The sequence below is a fragment of the Onychomys torridus genome, chromosome 21 (assembly GCF_903995425.1).
Source record: "Onychomys torridus chromosome 21, mOncTor1.1, whole genome shotgun sequence".
NCBI lineage: Eukaryota > Metazoa > Chordata > Mammalia > Rodentia > Cricetidae > Onychomys > Onychomys torridus.
Window position 1 is genome coordinate 1632411 of NC_050463.1, and position 20530 is coordinate 1652940.

The window sequence follows — 20530 nt, forward strand, 5'->3', positions numbered from 1 at the left end:
CCAAGAATCACAAAATGAGCAGAGAAAAAAAATGAAGTATGACATGTGGCACACATCTTTGATCCCAGCACTCAGGAGGCAGAGGCAGGAGGATCTCTGAGTTCACACAGCAAGGCCCCGCCTCAAAAGATCTATGACTCAATGTCAAGTTAGAAAATCCCTGAGGGCTAGGATCACAGGCATGCACCGTCCTTCAGACTGAGTTTTGTTTTCCTTTCTTTTTTTTTTTTTTTTTTTTTTTTTTTTGTTTTTCGAGACAGGGTTTCCCTGTGTAGCTTTACGCCTTTCCTGGAACTCACTCTGTAGCCCAGGCTGGCCTCGAACTCACAGAGATCTGCCTGCCTCTGCCTCCCGAGTGCTGGGATTACAGGCGTGCACCACCACCGCCCGGCTCCTTTCTTTTTTTGTTTCTGGTGGTGATGGGAATGGAACCAAGGATCTAGTACATTCTAGGCAAGTATTCTCCCTGACCACGCCCCCAGCCCCCTCACTGGGGGATTCTAGTGGGGGGGGGGACCTTTTTCAAATACTATCATGTACACACACACACACACACACACACACACACACACACACACACCAGGGCCCTCTCTGGGCCCAGATGCAAATGCATCTCCATCATCCTCATCTGCCCCATACACCTTGTGGTCCTTACCTACCAAAGATCTTTCCTACACAGGGAACCCACAGTCCAGCACAATTCCTTCTAGCCTTTGACAATTCTCTCTGAAATACCTCAAAATATTTAATGTATAGTTTATGTGCTAAAAACAAAACAAAACAAAAAAACCTTAGCTAGTTTTGGGATTATGTGACTCGAAGCTTTATACCGTTAAATTATAATTTTGCAAATAATGGCATGTTTATCTCTGACCGGTTCCGTGGGAGACGCATCGAATGTCAGAGCAGCGAAGCTGGCGGTCCCTGGGAGGGCGGGTGGTGGGACCGGTGTCCTTCCCAGATCTGCTGTGTACAGGAGTCTCTTAGGAATGTGAGAAAGGCGTGCTCAACGGCTGGACCTTTCCCTGGCTGCTTCTGTTTGCTTGTTTTATGGAGTCGTGTCTTCTGAGAGTATTTATGATTCTATGTGTTCCGTGTTCAAATGTAATTTAAGAAAAAAAAATAAGAAAAATGAAAACCAAAGAGGTGATGGAATTGGATTCGTACCTGTATATTCTGAAGCTGTAGCAGGAGGGGAGGCTGGCCCTGTCCTGTGACCCTCTGTTTCTGTCTGTCTGCATTCTAACTCCCTTCTAAGGAACTGTGTCCAAGAAGGTGGCAAGTCTGAGTCAGGGAGAGGGGCCTGGAGCAAGCCAGACCTGAGCACCATTCACCTTCTCCATCCCACCAGCTGTGTGTCCACTGACCCCCTCCGCTGCACCTGGGGTACAGGTGGGTGGCTGTGGACTTCTTCCCCTCTCCCACCCACGTAGGCTTCACTTCAGCACAAATTTTCCAAGCCCTTCAAAACAGACAACTAAGGAACTCCTGAGTGAAGACAGGAAGTAGGGTCAGTGTACCCCACTTCCCAGATGCTGAAGCCTAGTCACCTCTCCTGGGACATCCTCGGCTCCCCCAGGCATAGGGTAGTCCAGCCACTTGGGGACACTGGCGAACAGGGCTCTGTTTGCCCCCATAGGTGGAGAAAGAAGTGGGTGCATGCCATCTTGTGATTCCTGTGCTTTCTGCCCCCACCCATCCTGGAGGTCTCAGGGAAGCAAGCCAAAAGCTGGCTTCACAGGACTGGGGTGAAGGGAGAGTTAGAAGATCCCCCACCTGCAGGACTGCTCCCGGGGTGCGGGGAAGCGTGACCCTAGACATTTTGTCTTATTGTCCCAAAATGGTTGAACCAAAGTTCAGCCACCAGGGACAGGGTTTATCCTGGTGGCCCGTCAGATCCCCTGAGGGTGGTCTTGGCAGGTTATCTGAGCCCGGAGCAGTGTGAGGGAGGCCTTCCAAGTATTTTCAGCCAAAAACAGGAGATGGGGCTGCTCTTGGATCAAAGGCTCCAGCTGCTAGAAGAAGCCCGAGAGCAGCCTGAGCAGGCCAGCCCCCTGCTGACAGGCGAGAGGCCGGCACCTTCCGCCGTGCTGCGTCTTTCCTGGTCATTCAGCCACGTATGTGCGTTGGCCAACTGGGGACTGGTACAGCTCGGGGAAGAGCGGGGTGGCCCTCCGGGTGGAGGGGAAGACTTGTCCCATCCCCCCCCCCCCCCCCCCCCCCCCCCCGTCGACTGTCCCCTGGTGTACTGGTACTGGCTCCGCCCATGACCTTGGGCTGTGGGGCCCAAAGGAGGCGATGCTTCCTGCCCTTTTACGTGACCTCTTAAAAGGAGGGGGAAGGGTCCCGTGCCCCTCCTCCCTGCTCCGGCCTGTGAGGTGGATTCGCTCCCCGTCAGATCAGAGGACGTCAGCTGTCTACTCCGTTCTGTATTCGTTAATTTCCTCAATTTATATCTTAATAAATCCCTACTACATTTAATAGACTCACCTGGAGCTATCTTAACACCCTGGTCAGGACCGGTCAGCCAGGCGGACCTTGAGATCCGACCACATCGGGGCTTATGAGATCTCGACTTAACTGCTTCAGCCAAGGGAGGAAGGGTGAGGGTGCTGGGGTGCAGTTTAAACCAAGGTAGGTGTGGGGTGGAGCCCGAGGTTTGGCGGAGCCTGGCCTCTTCCTTTTCTTTCTCAAAAACAATGAAGCTTTATATACTTGGAGGATAAAAGCCAACAAAAATATTTTCCTGAAATTAAACTACTTGACCAGCAGGGGTCAGTGTTTTGATGATTTGGGGGAGTGGGGTTTGGGTATTTCTTTTTTAAACCTGGGAAGAAATGTTCCCTGGCTTCTACCAAAAGAGTTGGAGAAACCATGAACCCAAACAAGCTCTGGGGCCAGAGGGACCCTGTTTTATTAGAAAAAGGCAAGGATGCGGCCCTGTTTTTACACTCTGTTCTTGCCGTGGGCCTGCTCCTGTGGGGACAGGGTAGCTGCCACACACTTGAGCAGTGTGGGGATCTGACTTGAAAGGGCACTGGTGCCCATGCCATGCTCCCAGGTGGCTGTCCCACTGTACCAGATGACGGTCAGTCTCCCAGCGATGGGCCCCTCGGTGTGGCTGTGTTACTTGGTGGGGCCTTCTAGCTGGCTCTTCGAAGAGGCTGAGCCCTTCCATAGAGGCCTCTTCCAAGAAGACCTGACGTCCAAGTGCTCTGGCCGGCTGGCCAGAGTGTACTCTGAAGGCACACTGTGGAAGGCCTGGTCATCGGACGAAGACACCTGGAATGACCCCGACGTGGCGCTTGTGGCGGTGGGCGGCTTCCTAGTGTCGAAGGGCTGGTTGTCCAAGCTCACCATGTCCTGCTTCTCCATCTGGGAGCTCGTTATGGGCCCCTCCGCCAGGGACCTTCTTCCATAGTGCTCAAGTTTCTTCTTAGCCAGGATGGAGATCTTCCGAGGATTAAATATTGACTCCCTGCGGTTGAAGGTTAGGTTCTCTTCAGATGGATTCGGGGACTCCCAGACCGTGTCCCCACCACATTCTCCTGTGGGCCTGCGCAGGATGGTGCCCTGGGTGATCAGGTCTGCGTAGCCCTCACGGTGGGAGAAGGCATAGCTGGATCTGCGGGCGGCGGTGCCACGGCGAAGATGCCTCATGGCCGGCTCCACAGCCACTTCCTCACTTGGGACCTCCTCCTCCTCCTCCTCCTCTTCCTCTTCTTCCTTCTGCAGAGCGTAGAAGACAACAGGGCAGGGGAGGGGGCAGCGAGGAGTTAGGGTTCCTTGTCCCCCACAGGAAACACACCAAGCTTCCCAACACTGGTCCAGCCAACTGGTGTCTGACCTGGGAACAGATTCTGGACCAACTATCAACCCTTCACTAGGGACCTTGGAGACAGCTGGGTTGGTAAAGCCACTTGCCTCCAAAAGCCTGTTGACCCGAATAGTCCACACAGTGGTGTCCACACAGTGGTGTCCACACAGTGGTGTCCACACAGTGGTGTCCACACAGTGGTAATCCACACAGTGGTATCCACACAGTGGTGTCCACACAGTGGTGTCCACACAGTGGTGTCCACACAGTGGTATCCACACAGTGGTGTCCACACAGTAGCAATCCACATAGTGGTGTCCACACAGTGGTGTCCACACAGTGGTGTCCACACAGTGGTATCCACACAGTGGTGTCCACACATTGGTGTCCACACAGTGGTATCCACACAGTGGTGTCCACACATTGGTGTCCACACAGTGGTGTCCACACAGTGGTATCCACACAGTGGTGTCCACACATTGGTGTCCACACAGTGGTGTCCACACATTGGTGTCCACAGTGGTAGTCCACACAGTGGTGTCCACACAGTGGTATCCACACAGTGGTGTCCACACATTGGTGTCCACACAGTGGTGTCCACACAGTGGTGTCCACACAGTGGTATCCACACAGTGGTGTCCACACATTGGTGTCCACACAGTGGTGTCCACACAGTGGTGTCCACAGTGGTAGTCCACACAGTGGTGTCCACACAGTGGTGTCCACACAGTGGTGTCCACACAGTAGCAATCCACACAGTGGTGTCCACACAGTGGTAGTCCACACAGTGGTGTCCACACAGTGGTGTCCACACAGTGGTATCCACACAGTGGTAGTCCACACAGTGGTATCCACACAGTGGTGTCCACACAGTAGCAATCCACACAGTGGTGTCCACACAGTGGTATCCACACAGTGGTGTCCACACATTGGTGTCCACAGTGGTAGTCCACACAGTGGTGTCCACACAGTGGTAGTCCACACAGTGGTGTCCACACAGTGGTGTCTAAACAGTGGAACAAGAGAACTGACTCACAAAACCTATCCTCTGACCTCCACAAATGTCCCACAGCATGAACCACTCATACTTCCACCCTACCTTCACTACATAAAGAAAGAAATGTGGATTTAATAAGAGCCTTTCCTGGACTCTCCACTGGGCAGATCATCAGTCTTTCCTTGGGACCTGACTGAGAAATTTAAAAAATGTCTTAAACTTGCACGCCTTTAATCACAGCACTCAGGAGGCAGAGCCAGGCAGATCTCTGTGAGTTCGAGGACAGCCTGGTCTACAGAGTGAGGTCCAAGACAGCCATGACTGCACAGAGAAACTTTGTATTGGGAAAAAAAAATTTTTTTCCCGTTAAACTTGACAATTAAAGTTGACTGCATTAGGGCCGGGCAGTGGTGGCGCACGCCTTTAATCCCAGCACTTGGGAGGCAGAGACAGGCAGATCCTTGGGAGTTCGAGGCCAGCCTGGTCTACAGAGTGAGATCCAGGACAGCCAGGGCTACACAGAGAAACCCTATCTCGGAAAAAAAAAAAAAAACTAAAAACAAAGAAACTAAAAAATTGACCTCGTTAGGGCTGGAGATATGGCTAGGGTTTGGACGAGCACTGGCCGCTCTCGCAGGGCAACCAGACTCATTTGGTTCCCACACCCACATGGCAGCTCACAGCTCTCTCTAATTCCCGTTCCAGGTGAGCCAATGCCTCCCTCCCACCTCCCTGGGCGCTGGGCCCTCACATGAATGCAGACAAAACATCCACACACATAAGAAATAAAAAATAAATGAATGGTAAATTTTCTTTTCAACTGCCACCTAGCCTCATTTAAGGACAGTTTCCGGCTCTAAGCACATTGAGAAAGTTGTACAGCTGTTACTTCCAGAATATTCTGTCACCCCAATGAAGCCTCATTCCTGTAAGAGGTTACCTGCCCCCACAGTCCTCCATCACCCACACTCAACTTCCCACCTCAGGGATCCCCCGTCATGGAGTCCCACACTGTGGCATTTGTGTCTGGGTCTCTCACTGACCCCGGTCTCTCTGAGGCCCCTCCAGGCTACGCCCTGCTATCATTCTTTTTGGAGACTGAGGCATACTTCGGCACATGGCTGGGCCACACATGGCGGCCCGCGGACGGACGGACAACGGAGCTCCTTCCCATTTTGCCCAGACTATTCTGAAGCTATCTCCCTCCCTCCCCAGGCAGGGACCCCACGGCGTCAAGGAGCGCCCTAAGATCCACACCACCTCAGGGGTTCAGGCCTCGGAGGACCCTGGGAGTCCCTGGGGCACAGTGTCTGTGACAGCTGTGAGGAGGGGTTGGTGGGGGTGTCCCCAGCTCTGCCCCACCTTAGTTCGCAGTTTCAAAACGGTTTTGCGGATCACGCGGAAGGCCAGGACTGGCAGCGTATTCAGGGTCACATTGAGCACGATCACCAGCAGGTTGGCAGGCTGGCTGAGCACACTGTAGTCGGCAACTGGAGATAAAGCAGGTTGGAGGCGTGGACACCAGCCTCCTCCCCTCCCCTCAGCCACAGGGCACCACCCCGCCAGTCCCTCCCTCCAGATGAGGCCAGCTGCTCTAGCTGAGAGGTAACTGCCTCCTGTCCACCCCCCTCCCCTACACAATGGAGGCTCACACAGAAACGGAAAGGTCTTTGGCGAAATCTTGTACAGCCACAGGCCCTGGGTGAGGCTGGTCATGATGACATAGGAGCTGAGACTGAGCACGATACTGCCCACACACAGGAGTGTCCAGTACTTAATGACAAAAATAACCTGCACAGGGAGCCGCAAGTCAGCACTGGGAGGCAGGACACAGAGCCCCGGGTTCGGGGAGGGTACCCCTCAAAGAAGAAGTCAGCACTGGGGGCCGGGAAGAGTGTCCAATCTCCAGCACCCACATGGAAGCTGCTTGCTGGGTGACTGCACATGCCTGTCATCCCGGCCAACCTGTGACTAGATGGGAGACAATGACCAAAATCTGCAAAGCCCATGGCCAGACAGCCTGACCACATATCTAGATGTGACAGTTTCCTTCCAGATTAAAGCACTTCATGCTTCAGGAAGCTCCTTAAGCAGGAAGTAAATAACACAGACAACTTCAGGAAGTCCCTGAAACTGACCAAATGCACTAAAGCCTCCCCATCACAGAGTGATCAATAATGCCACTGAGACCAGCAGCCTGCTGGAAGACACAAAAACCAGCCAGGCTGCTGAAGAAGTTAGAACCCAAGTCACTTGGAAAGGCCACTCTCCACCCGGTCACACTGCCTGCAGGCTGTGCAGTGTGCTCCAGGTTTTGTGAGCTGTTGGCCATGCTGGTGGGCTTTAGGGAGGCAGCCGTCTCTGAGTCACTTCTGCTCCTGTGAGTGACCCCTCACCACACTCCTGGAAGTGCCTATGAAGCCCTTCGGTCCACCATGCTGGCCTTTGGTGGATCTGCACTCTGGTCTGGGGTGGACTCCCTATCTGGGGTGGGGAGACTGGTGTATTGTGTGTCCCAGGGCAAGTCTCGTCACATAACAGCAGCAATGGACAAGACTCTGCCTCAGTCGCAATCAGTATCCAAGGGAGGCCTCTGGCTCCCACGGCACAGGCATACATGCAGGTGGACACCACACACAATCTAAAAGCAATCTTGAATTGAGCACAATGGGGCACATCTTTAATCCCAGCACTCGGGAGGCAGAGGCAGGTGGCTCTCTGTGAGTTTGAGGCCAGCCTGGGCTACAGAGTTTCAGGTCAGTCAGAGCTGCATAACGAGACCTCATCTCAAACAAACAAACAAACAAACAAGGTAAGGAGGAAAAGAAACAAAACATAAAACACCCAAGATTTCTTAGAGGGTGGCCTGAAGAGAGGTCTCAGCAGTGAAGAGCCCTTGCTGCTCTTGGAGAGGACCTGAGTTCACATCCCAGCTGTGGTGATACTTTGTTTGTGCTGTAATAAATAAAGCTTGCCTGGAGATCAGAGTGTGGAGCCAGCCACTAGTTAGCTGTAGAGGCCAGACAGTGGTGGAACACACCTGTAATCCCAGTACTTGGGATCATATGCCTTTGATCCTAGTACTTGGGAGGCACACACCTTTAATCCGAGAACTAGGGAGGAGGGAACAGGAAGTGATGTGGCTGGGCCGAGAAAGGGATATAAGGCAGGAGGAGACAGGAGCTAGGCCCTTTCAGGCTGAGGAGTTGGTGAGGTGAGAGGTGGCTGTGGCTTTCTCTTTTGTCTCTCTGATCTTTCTGTATTTACCCCTAAGAGAGAGAGAAAGAGAGAGAGAGAGAGAGAGAGAGAGAGAGAGAGAAAGAGAGAAAGAAAGAAAACAAAAGGAAAAAGGGATGTAGAAACGATAGGGTAAAGGGTAAATTATTGAATGTGCTCTGAAAAGAAAAAAGGGGGGCCAGGCGGTGGTGGCGCACACCTTTAATCCCAGCACTTGGGAGGCAGAGGCAGGAGGATCTCTGTGAGTTCGAGGCCAGCCTCGGCTACAGAGCAAGATCCAGCACAGGCACCAAAACTACACGGAGAAACCCTGTCTCGAGAAACCAAAAAAAAAAAAGGCGGGGGGGGGGGGGCGGATATAGATAGGATAAAGGGTTAGATTATTGAATCTATTTTTAAAAAGTAACTACTTGTAAATAATTTTGCATTGATATGGATCTTTGTATATTGATACAAAATTGAGATTATTCTTGTTAGAACATTCTATACATACATTTCTAATCTTGTTCAAGGCATTGAACCTATACATCTCATTTAACAGTGTAATGCAAATTGCTAGTCCTTGAAAGTTATTATTACAAACTATTTAGGATAATAAAGAAATGAAGGTTAGTAGTTAGTCACCTATTACAATTAAACATGTAATCATGCTATGCATGTTTTCAAGGTCAAACAGATATTTTAGGTAGACAGTCTTCAAACACTTCAGAGATCTACAGAATATGGCCTTTAAAATGTTTTAATGACATAGGTTCTTTTTTTTATGACAACGAGACATGCCTGCTCTGGGCAGCACCAGTCTACTTCTGAGAAGATGATGGGCATAGAAGAAACTCCATATGGAGTTTACTTTCTTTGTGGCAAAAGTTAGTAACTGGGCAAGAAAGTGCCCTTGCCTCTACTACTGACAGTATGCTGTCCAAATGGACAAGCAGGACACAAGAAGGACTTCGGAACTTTGCCAAGACAAGTTAGGAAAGCCCTTTAGAAAAGCCTGCTTCACAGATGAGTCTGTCAGACATGCCAAGCCTGTGGGCTGAAGATGGGTGTCTCAGCATTGCAGAGGAACCTTGGATGCTGTCCAGGCAGCCAGCTGTTTCTGTCATTTCTCACATTTTTTGGAAGTCGCTTGCGTGCACTTCCTACTTCTTGGATCTCTGATGGAGTTGAAGACTTATAGTTACAGTTTTCCTTGTTACCAGATTCAGAAAAGAAATTCACTAAAGAGGTGTAAAGTGTCTAAGGTTGAGAGACATTAAATATATCTGGCTCCGGGTTTCTATTAAGACCAATTAGGATTCACACTCCACCCAGCTGGCCCACAAACACCTGTAACTCCAGCTCCAGGGGATATGATGCCCTCTTCTGGCCTCCATGGGCCACTGCATGTGCACGGCACGTGGGACACACACACACACACACACACACACACACACACACACACACACGAAAGAGAGAGAGAGAGAGAGAGAGAGAGAGAGAGAGAGGGAGAGAGAGAGAGGGAGAGAGGGAAAACGAAACAAATTTGTTTGTTTTCTAAGACAGGGTTTCTCTGTGTACCCTGGCTGTCCTGGATCTCTGTAGACCAGGCTGGCCTCGAACTCACAGAGATCCGCCTGCCTCTGCCTTCCGAGTGCTGGGATTAAAGGTGTGCACCACCGCCCTGGCGAAACAAGTCTTTTTCTTTAAGAAGATTGAATAAAAAGTCAGTGTGATGGGCTGGAGAGATGGCTCAGAGGTTAGAGCACTAGCTGTTCTTCCAGAGGTCCTGAGTTCAATTCCCAGCACCCACATGGTGGCTCCCAACCATCTGTAATGAGGTCTGGTGCCCTCTTCTGGCCTGCAGGCATACATGCAGGCAGAACACTATGTGTAATAAATAAATACATTTGAAAAAAAAAAAGTTAGTGTGAGGCAGAGGCATCTGTGGTTTCTCAGGAGTCATGGTTCCACCTACCTCCATGGTGATAGACAGCAGCCCAGATATTGCCACCAGTACCCCAAAGGACTGGTAGTCACTGGAACTGCCAGACTCGTCATGGATGACCATCACTGGTACGAAGAAGTTGATGATGGATGTAAGGGTGCCGTGGAAAATGGCTTGCAGGAAGATGCTGTAGTTGAACAGCTCATCTTTCTGGCCAGCCATGTACAGCTTGGGCATCTTTAGGCTCTTCTCGGCAGTCATGTCCTGGACAGGAGGCAGAGGCTCTTAGGGGGCTGAGGAAGTGAGGGGGTCTGCAGGTAAGGGCTGAAAGAGCGTCTCCAGAAGTTCATGCAGCACGCGTTAACTCATTCAAACCAAACGACCCAGCTTTCTTCCCACCAAGATAAATAAGTAACTATGTAAAACTGAAATGTGGGACAGACTCGAAACCCTTGTCTCAGTCCTACCTGTCCTCTCCCAAGTAACCCCCCTGGCAGGGTCACTCTGGGTCGTGAACGGAAGGAACAGCACAGAGCCTTCCTCTGGTACCCCCTTCCCATTACACAGAAGGCCCGATAGAAGATCTGGTTCTCAGGGTGCCAGAATCTCTCCAGCCAGAGGCCCCCTCCCGCAGACCCCCACGAGACGGAGCTCTGCAAAGAGCAGGCGGCCTGCTGGGTGAGGAGACACGACCCGAGACCCTGCATGCCACTCACCTGCTCAAACAGACCAATGTACAGGACTGGGAGCGTGGAGTACATTAAGTTAAAGAGAGCCAGGAACCAGCCTTCATACAGGGGCTGCAACGGAGAGCAGACCTCATCAGGCGCCCCAGCAGCCGCCTCAGCTTTTCTCTTGATGCCAGACCTAACTGAGCTAAGAATAAACACCAGGAACCCAGCCCTGGGGAGGCTGATGCAGGAGGATGTCCAGTTGGAAGCTAGCCTGGGCTACTGTTGCTAAGTGGTCACCTTGCCCTCACAAAGCCTTGGGTTTCATCCCTAGCACATGTACCCAGCGTGGGAGCCCCAAGGCTCTGTGCACAGTAGACCAGCACCCCACCAACTGAGCTACAGCCCCAGCCACTCACTCTGTGTTCTGAAACGGGGTCTAACAACAACCTGGCTTTATTTTATTATTTTGGTTTTACAAGTCAGGGTCTCACTGTGCATCCCTGGCTGTCCTGGAACTCATTCTGTAGCCCAGGCTGGCCTCGAACTCACAGAGATCTGCCTGGCTCTGCCTCCCGAGTGCTGGGATTAAAGGCGTGCGCCACCACTGCCCGGCTTAACCTTGCCATCTTGAACCCATGGTAATCTTCCTGCCTCATCATCCTCAAAACTGCCATGATAGGTTGTACCACCACACCTGATCTTCCCAGGTGGTCTTGACTAGTGGCAATCCTCCTGCCTCAGCTCCCCTAGTGTCAGGATGACAGGCAAGGAACAACACATCCTTCAGCTCTCACACCCCCACGCACCTGCGCAGTGAAGCCATTGAACAAGGAGAACCATATCTGGGCCATCATGCTGGCCACCGTCTTGTAGAAAAAGTAACGCAGGAACTTGCAGACTCGCATGTAGGACCAGCGCCCATGCACAAGGAGCAGCCGCTGCAGGTAGCAGAATTGGGCCAGCACGTAGTCGCTGTTCTGAACGGCCTGCATGCCCTCCTGACCTGCCAGCCCCACGCCGATGTCTGCAGCTGCAGGGGCCATGGCAGCCGTTATCAGCCATCCTGGGTCCAATCCTCAGGCTCCAACCCCCCTCAGCCCCACCCCCCAAGCCACAGGCCTGACACCCACTCTTGATCATGTTCACGTCGTTGGCTCCATCTCCGATGGCCAGCGTCACCACCTGTTGGTATTTCTTCACCAACGCCACCACCAGGGCCTTCTGCTTGGGTGTCACCCTGCAGCAGATGACGGCCTGGCATTTGGAGGCCAGGTCTACAAAGGCCCTCTCCCGCCGCTCTTCGAGGCTCTCGCCAGTCTTGGAGGTGACTGACGGGGATGGTGCCAGGGAGAACCCAAAGTTCCGAAACATCTGGGAGATCCTCCGCGCCTGGAGAAAGTCCATCCTGGACATAACCGGCTCCTGGACGACCTCATCCACCACCGCATTCTGGACCAGAGCTCGGGGCTCTTTTCGCAAGGACAGGAGCAACTGATCCTGGGTGTCGGAGGTGGAGACGGGATGCGGAAGAGGGGCTTGGGTCACTAGGCCCGCATCACTGATGTCGGCATGTCCCCACCCAAGGGTCACCCGCCGGGCTTCTCCTCGCCCCCAGTGACACTCACCAGGAACTCTCCATTGATAATCAAAGCCATGTTGTGGTGGGTCATCATCTTGAACGCCCTCTGCTGTTCGCTTTCGTTCCAATAGTTGTCCAGTAAACGCCTGATGGGACAAGGGATGATGGATGGAAAAGTGGCGCCATCGTCCTACCCACGGGACGGTGTGAGGGTGTCAGGGAGGTCGACCTGCTTACTTGATGTCCTTGTCTTCCATAATGATCATGTTCTCCGACAGCAGCTTGCACGCGAAGCCGATGTTCACCGCAGTCTCTGCAAACCCAGCCAGGTGCACGCACTTCGGGCTCAGCGCCAGATCCAGGAGCCCCGCCCCCGCGCCCGGAGGCCCCGCCCACCACGGAGGTCCCTTGCGGCTTCCTCCCCGCCACCTCCCGGCTGGCCGCAGTGATTGGCCCGGAGCGGACGCTGTCATAACAGGACTGGCCAATCAGAGGGAGGCCTGAGACTAAAGCCTCTGGGCCTCGGGAGTCTGAAAGGGATGCAGGTGCGCGAGATACCAGGGAGCTGGGATAGAGCTGGGATCCTGAGGCCCACCACACTTTGAACAAACATGAAAATGACAAATTTATTTCAAAGTCAGAAGCAAAAAGTCAAAAAGGAAACAAACTGAAAACAAAACAGAAAATACCAAAAATTAAAACCTCAAAAATTGTCTATACACGGGTACGAGGGAGGCCAACAGGAGGTCACCTCAGGGCAGGTGTGTGAAGGGATCCCCACCCGGCTCTGTGATGGTCACGACGAAACTCTCCCGGAGCACAGGGATTGCGCGAGGCACGTGTCCCACTCCTGGGGACAGCGCAGAGGGCGCTGCAGCCGGTGGGGCAGCGCCCCTGGTGCAGCCTGCGCCCTGGGCAGCAGCAGGCCGGGGACCCACCTGGCTTGTCCCCGGTCAGCACCCACATTTTAATGTTCCCCTTCTTGAGGCATTTGATGGTCTCAGGCACACCATCCTGCAGCTTGTCCTCAATGGCCGTGGCTCCCAGCAGCTGGGGGGCCAGCACAGGGTTAGGCCACAAGACCCCGGTCCAAGGCGCCCAGCCGGCTGGACGACCCCCAACCCCACCCCATCCACCCACCTGGAGGTTCTGTTCCATCTTGTTGTACACCTGGTGCAAGGCCTGCGCACGGTTCTGCAGCAAGAGGGCGGCCTCCTGGTGCTCGGGTTCCCATTGTTTATAGGCATCCTCCGCCACCTCCTTGTAGGCCAGGCACAGGGTGCGCAGGGTCTGCTCTGCGAAGGCCTGCGGCACCCCGACCATCAACACCCGACCAACAGTCCTCAGGGTCCTTCTTATCCCCAGAGTCACCAGCTCCCTCCTGTCTCTGGACCTTGGCACAGGCAGCACCCTCCTGGCTAATACCCTCCCCATGCATGGCTCAGACATTCTTTTTTCCGTTTTTGGTTTTGTGAGACTCCTAATGTAACCATGGGGAGGGGACACTTTTGACACCTAGCATCCATCCTTCAGGGCTCTCCCTTTCAGGCCCTTGGACAGGTCTGAAACATGTTTAGCCCTGAAGGCCAGGGGTCCAGGGAAAAGGTGTCTACTTGCTTCTCATGCCCCTCTATCCCATAATGGCCCGGGAACTTTGACCACGGCTATTGGCTGATGGGGTGGTGGGGTAAGGCTTGACTGTCAACTGGGTCTCCATTGTGATAGGCACCTCAGACAGGTTCTTCACTGGACCTCAGTTTACCCACCCACTCTATGGAAAGTTGATCCATCTGATTGAGCCCCTGGACTCTGGGTCTTCATTTTGAAGGACCTGAATCCCCTCTCCCCACAGCAGAGAAGGGCACAGCAACACTCCCTCCCAACCCTGCAGATTAGGAACTGAGGTCAGGACAGCTCTGAGTGGGGCTTATGGCTGTGATTGGAGGATTCAGACAGAGCCGTCAATCACTGAGGGCATGGGCAGAGGTCCACCTGCCGCCTGAGCTCAGAGAATGTACAGGTGTTGGCGGGACAGTGGGGACAGCCCAAGGGACACAGGCCACCGGGAGACAAGACACATCCTCCAGCACTGAGCCAAGGAAACCCGGAGCCCAGCTGTGGTTGGCAAGGGGCCAGGTGAAGGGGGCATCTGAGGTCAGAGCCCAAGCCACCCTGTGTGGAGGAGAAGACACTAAGGAGTTCAGCGCCTCTCAGCTTCTGTGTTTGGCTGGGGAGTGGGAAGGGGGTAAACGTGTGATGAACAACCTGCCCAAACATACGTGACAGCCTCAGTCTGCACCCATGCACACTGGCTTCTCCCAGCAAACTTACAGCCAAGACTTCCTCTGTGGTGGCCTCCATGTCACCCTTCTTGTGAAGACGCTCCAAGATGACTGTGTCTGCACCCTTGGTGTAGAGGCAGATGGAACCCTCTGGGTTTCGGACTGTGGGGGAGGGGTAAAGCCCTGATGTCTGCTTGCCCACTGCTACAAGGCGCAGGGGTGGCAGGGAGGAGCCTGTGACTCACCCAGCACTGACATCCGTTTTCGGACGCTGTTGAAATCCATCATGGCCAGCACCTGGTAGACCCGCTCCTCCCCCAGCTCCACCAGGGTGATGGTGTCCTGGGTCCGAGACAAAAACACGTAGCCAAAGTTCCTGGCGGCGGTAACAAGTGCCTCTTCATCAGGGGAGGCCGCCTGATACAGCAGCTGGTCTGACAGATAAAGGGGGTGTGGGTGAGAAGGGGTGAAGGGTGTGGGGGAAAGGAAGGGTGAGGAGGAGGCACAGGGGTGAAGGGGGTGAGGGATGAAGAGGAGGGAGGGGTCAGGAGGGGTCAGGAGGGGCGGCCAGCCATCCCCAGCCCCTTAGGCGCACAGCAGACCCTGACTGCAGCTTCCAGGGCGGGGCTCCCGGCCCTGGTGTCCCCGGCGCCCCGACGCCGCCGTCGCCCGCACTCACTGTCTTTCTCCTGGACCATCACGGTGTGGCAGATGGCCAGCAGGCGCCAGAACTCCTGCACCTCCCTGTCCTGCTGGCCTCGCACGATGGACTCCAGCTCCTCGTTGTAGAACTGGAGTTTGCCGTCGGCGAACAGGTTCCAGGCATAGGGGTTCCGCTGGGTCCCGCGGGGTGCAGGCAGGCAGGGTCAGGCCTCTGCCACACACCCCACCCAGGCCTACCCAGGCCTACCCAGGCCTACCCAGGCTGCTCCACCGGGGCAGGGTCCACAGGGCTCACCTTTCGGAGCGTACCATGCTCATCATCCGAATCTGGGGAGAGAACCAGCTTCAGGATTCGGCTTCCCCCAGCAGGCCACACTTTTGGGATCCCCTGGCTCCTGCCCCTGCTTCCAGGGGACACGTGATACTATTATCGAGCTAGGGTTCTGAGTTCAGGTGCTCTTTAGGAGATCCCCTAGGGCAGCCTCACTAGGAAGCTGTGGGGGCGGGGCGTCACCGTAGACTCGGCCGTTGATACAACACTTCTTGAAGGTCATGATGTTCTGTGTCAGCGTCCCGGTCTTGTCTGAGAAGATGTACTGCACCTGACCCAGCTGGTCGTTGAGGCTGGTGCTGCGGGCCTTGGCTGGCATGTCCAGGGGCTCATAGTACATGCTGAGGTCCCAGTTGATGAAGAAGCTGTTCCCTAGGTAGATGAACTCGGCACTGCAAACGGCCAAGGCCATGCTCAAGTCAGGTTTGCTCCAAGTTGCACACCCTGTGGAGAGGGACCCCCAAGGCCTGCCCAGGAGCTTACATGATGAACATGGCCATGGGCACCATGACACTGAGCAGGATGAGGAAGCCCCAGAAAATGAAGAAAGTCTCCATGGCCTCTGTGCGCTGGTGCAGCGCCGACAGGTAGTAGTGTTTGCCTTTGAAGCCTTTCACCGTGAAGGTGAAGCCCAGTGTTAGCAACAGGGAGCCAATCACCAGCGACATGAAGATCTGTGAGGTGGATAGAGATGGGTGTGGGGGAGCTGCACATGGGGTCCAGCAGACATGGGATTCATCAGGAAGTGCCTGGGGTAACGGGGCAAGAGAGCTCTCTTGGGGTCCTAGTCCAGCATTAGAGCTCATTGTCTTTAATCAAAGCCGGCCTCTGAGTCCTGACCTCCTGCATGAGGCTACCATAAAACATAATACAAAGGAGCCCAGGGCGGGTCTGTCACCTTAGTGCTGGGCATAGGCAGAGCATGGAAGCTCAAAATCAGCCCAGGCTGTATAGCAATAAAAAGAATCAGGAGGCAAAGGTGGGTGTGTGAGGAGGCAACAGTCATCCAGGGCATGTGCAGAAGAGTGGAGCCATTACCTCACGCTTCAGGGTCCCACAGGCTCTCCTCAACACCTTACCAGGATCACCAGCTTGTTCATCAGCAGGTCCAGCTTGGTCCTCTTCAGATGAATCTTTCCACAGTTCTTCATGATCTTTGTGTCTAAACCTGCAAGCGAGGAGATACCCTGCAATGACCCTATGGCCTGCAGGGCCTAGCACTTGGCACATGGGGCACACTGGTTTAGTGTGTCAGGTGAGGAGGGAAAAGTTCCAGAGTAGACCTTATGTGTGTGTGTGTGGGGGGGGAGATGGGGGTGGCAGAGCATCTGAGTACAAGCCTCCCTGATCTTTGGGTCTCCTCCTCTGAAGGACAGTGCTGCCCCCTGCTGGGATGCTGGGTGATCAACAAGTCAGGACCCCAAGATATAGTCTATGCTAAACACCCTTAGGTGTCTGGGCTCCAGGGAAAGTGCTGAACCATGCCTGTCCTCTGTGGCTGTCCCCCGACAGGTCACACATGACCACTAGGCCTTGGGCTCTTAAGACAGCAGAGGATCGCCAGGCGGTGGTGGCGCACACCTGTAATCCCAGCACTCGGGAGGCAGAGCCAGGCGAATCTCTATGAGTTTGAGGTCAGCCTGGGCTACAGAGTGAGATCCAGGAAAGGCGCAAAGTTACACAGAGAAACCCTGTCTTGAACCCCCCCCCCCAAAAAAAAGACAGCAGAGGATCATGGGTGAGGCTGTCTTCTGCTGGAGCCAAGGCCTCAGATTTACCTTTTCTTCATTTTGTTGATTTTTAAAAAGAATCTTAATTTTGTTTTTCAGACAGGGTTTCTCTGTGTAGTTTTGGTGTCTGTCTTGGAACTTACTCTGTAGCCCAGGCTGGCCTCGAACTCACAGAGATCTGCCTGCCCCTGCCTCCCCGAGTGCTGGGATCAAAGGCGTGCATCATTACCTTTCTAGAACCTATCTTTATGGGTTTCACAAAGAGTTTCAATGTGAGCCTATCTTGTTCCTCAAGGAGATTTATGTGTGCATTGTTGTGCACAGAGGATTGAGTTAATCATCACCAGAATAAATTTTCACCAAATTGTGCCATGCTTAAACATGCCTAAAATAAGTCACTTGGGGTAAGACTCCAGAAGTTTGAGTGAGCACTGGCTACTGAGTTACAGAGAGCAGGGTGGTCTTCCTGCCTGCTGTGGACCATCTCTCTGCAGGCCTGTGGAGGTCACAGCGCTGTCTGAGGAGGGGCAGCTCACAAACACTGATGTCATTGAAGGCTTGAACGCTGCAACGCCATTCATCCAAGACTCAGCCACAAGGGAAGGGCTGGAGAGGGAAGGGTGATTGGGTGGCAGGAACAGAGTATGGAAAGTCCTGAGGCTGTGGTGGTCGACTTTGGAGCATTTCAGAGGAAGCTGAGAGATGGTGCTGGGGTGCCAGGAGGGAGTGTGGACCCAGTAGGGTGGCCTCAGTTGGGTGGTGATAGGAATGTGGCAGGAAGCTGGGACTGGGATGATGCTGAGGCCATATGGCTGCTGCTTACCGGGTCCCACAGGCACAGTGACGTGTGAGGAACCCAACAGCCGCATGCATGACTTTGTGGGGAGCCTGGAGTGGAACAGCAGGAGGTACCCACTGGACATCGGGAACCTCCTCCTGCGTGGCTGCAAGATCCGCAACACAGACACATGCTACGGCCTGGTCATCTACGCTGGTACAGCGCATGGGCCTCTGGATTGGGAAACTGAGGGAGAACCCGGAAGTAGATGAGGGACCCCAAAGCCTGCATGATGTGGGCCCTGGGTATTGTCAGATAGACTAATGGTCAGCACTCTGGTTGTCACTGAGAAAATAAAATATTGCTGTGTAGAGGGAAGGAAGGATGGACAGGTGGGTGGGTGAATGGATGGGTGGATGGATGGATGGATGGGTGGATGGGTGGATGGATGATGGATGGATGGATGGATGGGTGGATGGATGGATGGGTGGATGGATGATGGATGGGTGGATGATGGATGGATGGATGGATGGATGATGGATGGGTGGATGGATGGGTGGATGGATGGATGGAGGGATGGATGGATGATGGATGGATGGGTGGATGGATGGAGGGATGGAGGGATGGATGGATGGATGGGTGGATGGATGGATGGATGATGGATGGATGGATGGATGGATGGATGATGGATGGGTGGATGGATGGGTGGATGGATGGATGGATGGATGGATGATGGATGGATGGATGGATGGATGGATGATGGATGGGTGGGTGGATGGGTGGATGGATGGATGGATGGGTGGATGGATGGGGTGGATGGATGGGTGGATGGATGGATGGATGATGGATGGATGGATGGATGGGTGGGTAGGTGGATGGATGGATGATGGATGGATGGATGGGTGGATGGATGGGATGGGTGGGGTGGGTGGGTGGATGGATGGATGGATGGGTGGATGGATGGATGGATGGATGGATGGGTGGATGGGAGGGTGGATGGATGGGAGGGTGGATGGATGGATGGGTGGGTGGGTGGATGGATGGATGGGTGGATGGGAGGGTGGATGGATGGATGGGTGGGTGGGGTGGATGGATGGATGGATGGGTGGATGGGAGGGTGGATGGATGGATGGATGGATGGGTGGATGGGTGGGTGGGTGGATGGATGGATGGATGGGTGGATGGGAGGGTGGATGGATGGATGGGTGGGTGGATGGATGGATGGGTGGGTGGGTGGGTGGATGGATGGATGGATGGATGGGTGGGTGGATGGGTGGATGGATGGATGGGTGGGTGGATGGATGGATGGATGGGTGGATGGATGGATGGGTGGATGGATGGATGGATGGGTGGATGGGTGGATGGATGGATGGATGGATGGATGGATGGATGGGTGGATGGATGGATGGGTGGATGGATGGATGGGTGGATGGATGGATGGATGGATGGGTGGGTGGATGGATGGATGGATGGATGATGGATGGGTGGGTGGATGGATGGATGGATGGTGGGTGGGTGGATGGATGGGTGGATGGATGGATGGTGGGTGGATGGATGGATGGATGGATGGGTGGGTGGATGGATGGATGGATGGATGGGTGGGTGGATGGGAGGGTGGATGGATGGGAGGGTGGATGGATGGATGGGTGGGTGGGTGGATGGATGGATGGGTGGATGGGAGGGTGGATGGATGGATGGGTGGGTGGATGGATGGATGGATGGGTGGGTGGGTGGATGGATGGGTGGATGGATGGATGGGTGGGTGGATGGATGGATGGATGGATGGATGGGTGGGTGGATGTATGGATGGATGGATGGATGGATGGATGGATGGGTGGGTGGATGGGAGGGTGGATGGATGGGAGGGTGGATGGATGGATGGGTGGGTGGGGTGGATGGATGGATGGGTGGATGGGAGGGTGGATGGATGGATGGGTGGGTGGATGGATGGATGGATGGATGGGTGGATGGGAGGGTGGATGGATGGATGGGTGGGTGGGTGGGTGGATGGATGGATGGATGGATGGATGGGAGGGTGGATGGGTGGATGGATGGATGGGTGGGTGGATGGATGGATGGATGGGTGGATGGATGGATGGATGGGTGGATGGATGGATGGATGGATGGGTGGATGGGTGGATGGATGGATGGATGGATGGATGGATGGATGGATGGGTGGGTGGATGGATGGGATGGGTGGGTGGATGGATGGTGGATGGATGGGTGGGTGGATGGAGGATGGATGGATGATGGATGGGTGGGTGGATGGATGGATGGATGGGTGGGGGTGGAATGGATGGGTGGATGGATGGATGGGTGGGTGGATGGATGGATGGATGGATGGGTGGGTGGATGGATGGGTGGGTGGATGGATGGATGGATGGATGGGTGGGTGGATGGATGGATGGATGGATGATGGATGGGTGGGTGGATGGATGGATGGATGGATGGGTGGATGGGTGGATGGGTGGGTGGACATTTGAATGGTTTGAAGGTATATGACAGATATATAAAT

The 20530-nt window shown here is 54.1% G+C and overlaps 1 protein-coding gene across 1 annotated transcript; it reads right to left on the reverse strand.

Annotated features, from left to right (window-relative positions):
• Positions 1-2908: 2908 nt before the first annotated feature.
• On the reverse strand, positions 2909-18106 carry Atp8b3 (ATPase phospholipid transporting 8B3). Its single transcript, XM_036171209.1, has 19 exons — positions 18061-18106; positions 16587-16675; positions 15991-16181; positions 15691-15899; positions 15472-15503; positions 15193-15349; positions 14759-14947; positions 14563-14675; positions 13372-13536; positions 13170-13281; positions 12469-12544; positions 12278-12377; positions 11783-12149; positions 11459-11682; positions 10695-10778; positions 10009-10242; positions 6467-6605; positions 6177-6304; positions 2909-3705 (listed from the first exon to the last, which is right to left on the reverse strand). The coding sequence occupies exons 1-19, from the start codon at positions 18104-18106 to the stop codon at positions 3127-3129; spliced, it is 3234 nt and encodes a 1077-aa protein (XP_036027102.1). The 3' UTR covers positions 2909-3126.
• Positions 18107-20530: the final 2424 nt, after the last annotated feature.

Excerpts from the sequence above, each read along its gene's own strand:
- Atp8b3 (XM_036171209.1), bottom strand. The coding sequence starts at position 18,106 with ATGCGGCTGTTGGGTTCCTCACACGTCACTGTGCCTGTGGGACCCG. Across the intron at positions 12,545-13,169 it reads GCTGACCGGGGACAAGCCAG|AGACTGCGGTGAACATCGGC; the intron begins GTGGGTCCCCGG and ends CTGGGTTTGCAG. Across the intron at positions 11,683-11,782 it reads CGACGTGAACATGATCAAGA|CTGCAGACATCGGCGTGGGG; the intron begins GTGGGTGTCAGG and ends TGGCCCCTGCAG.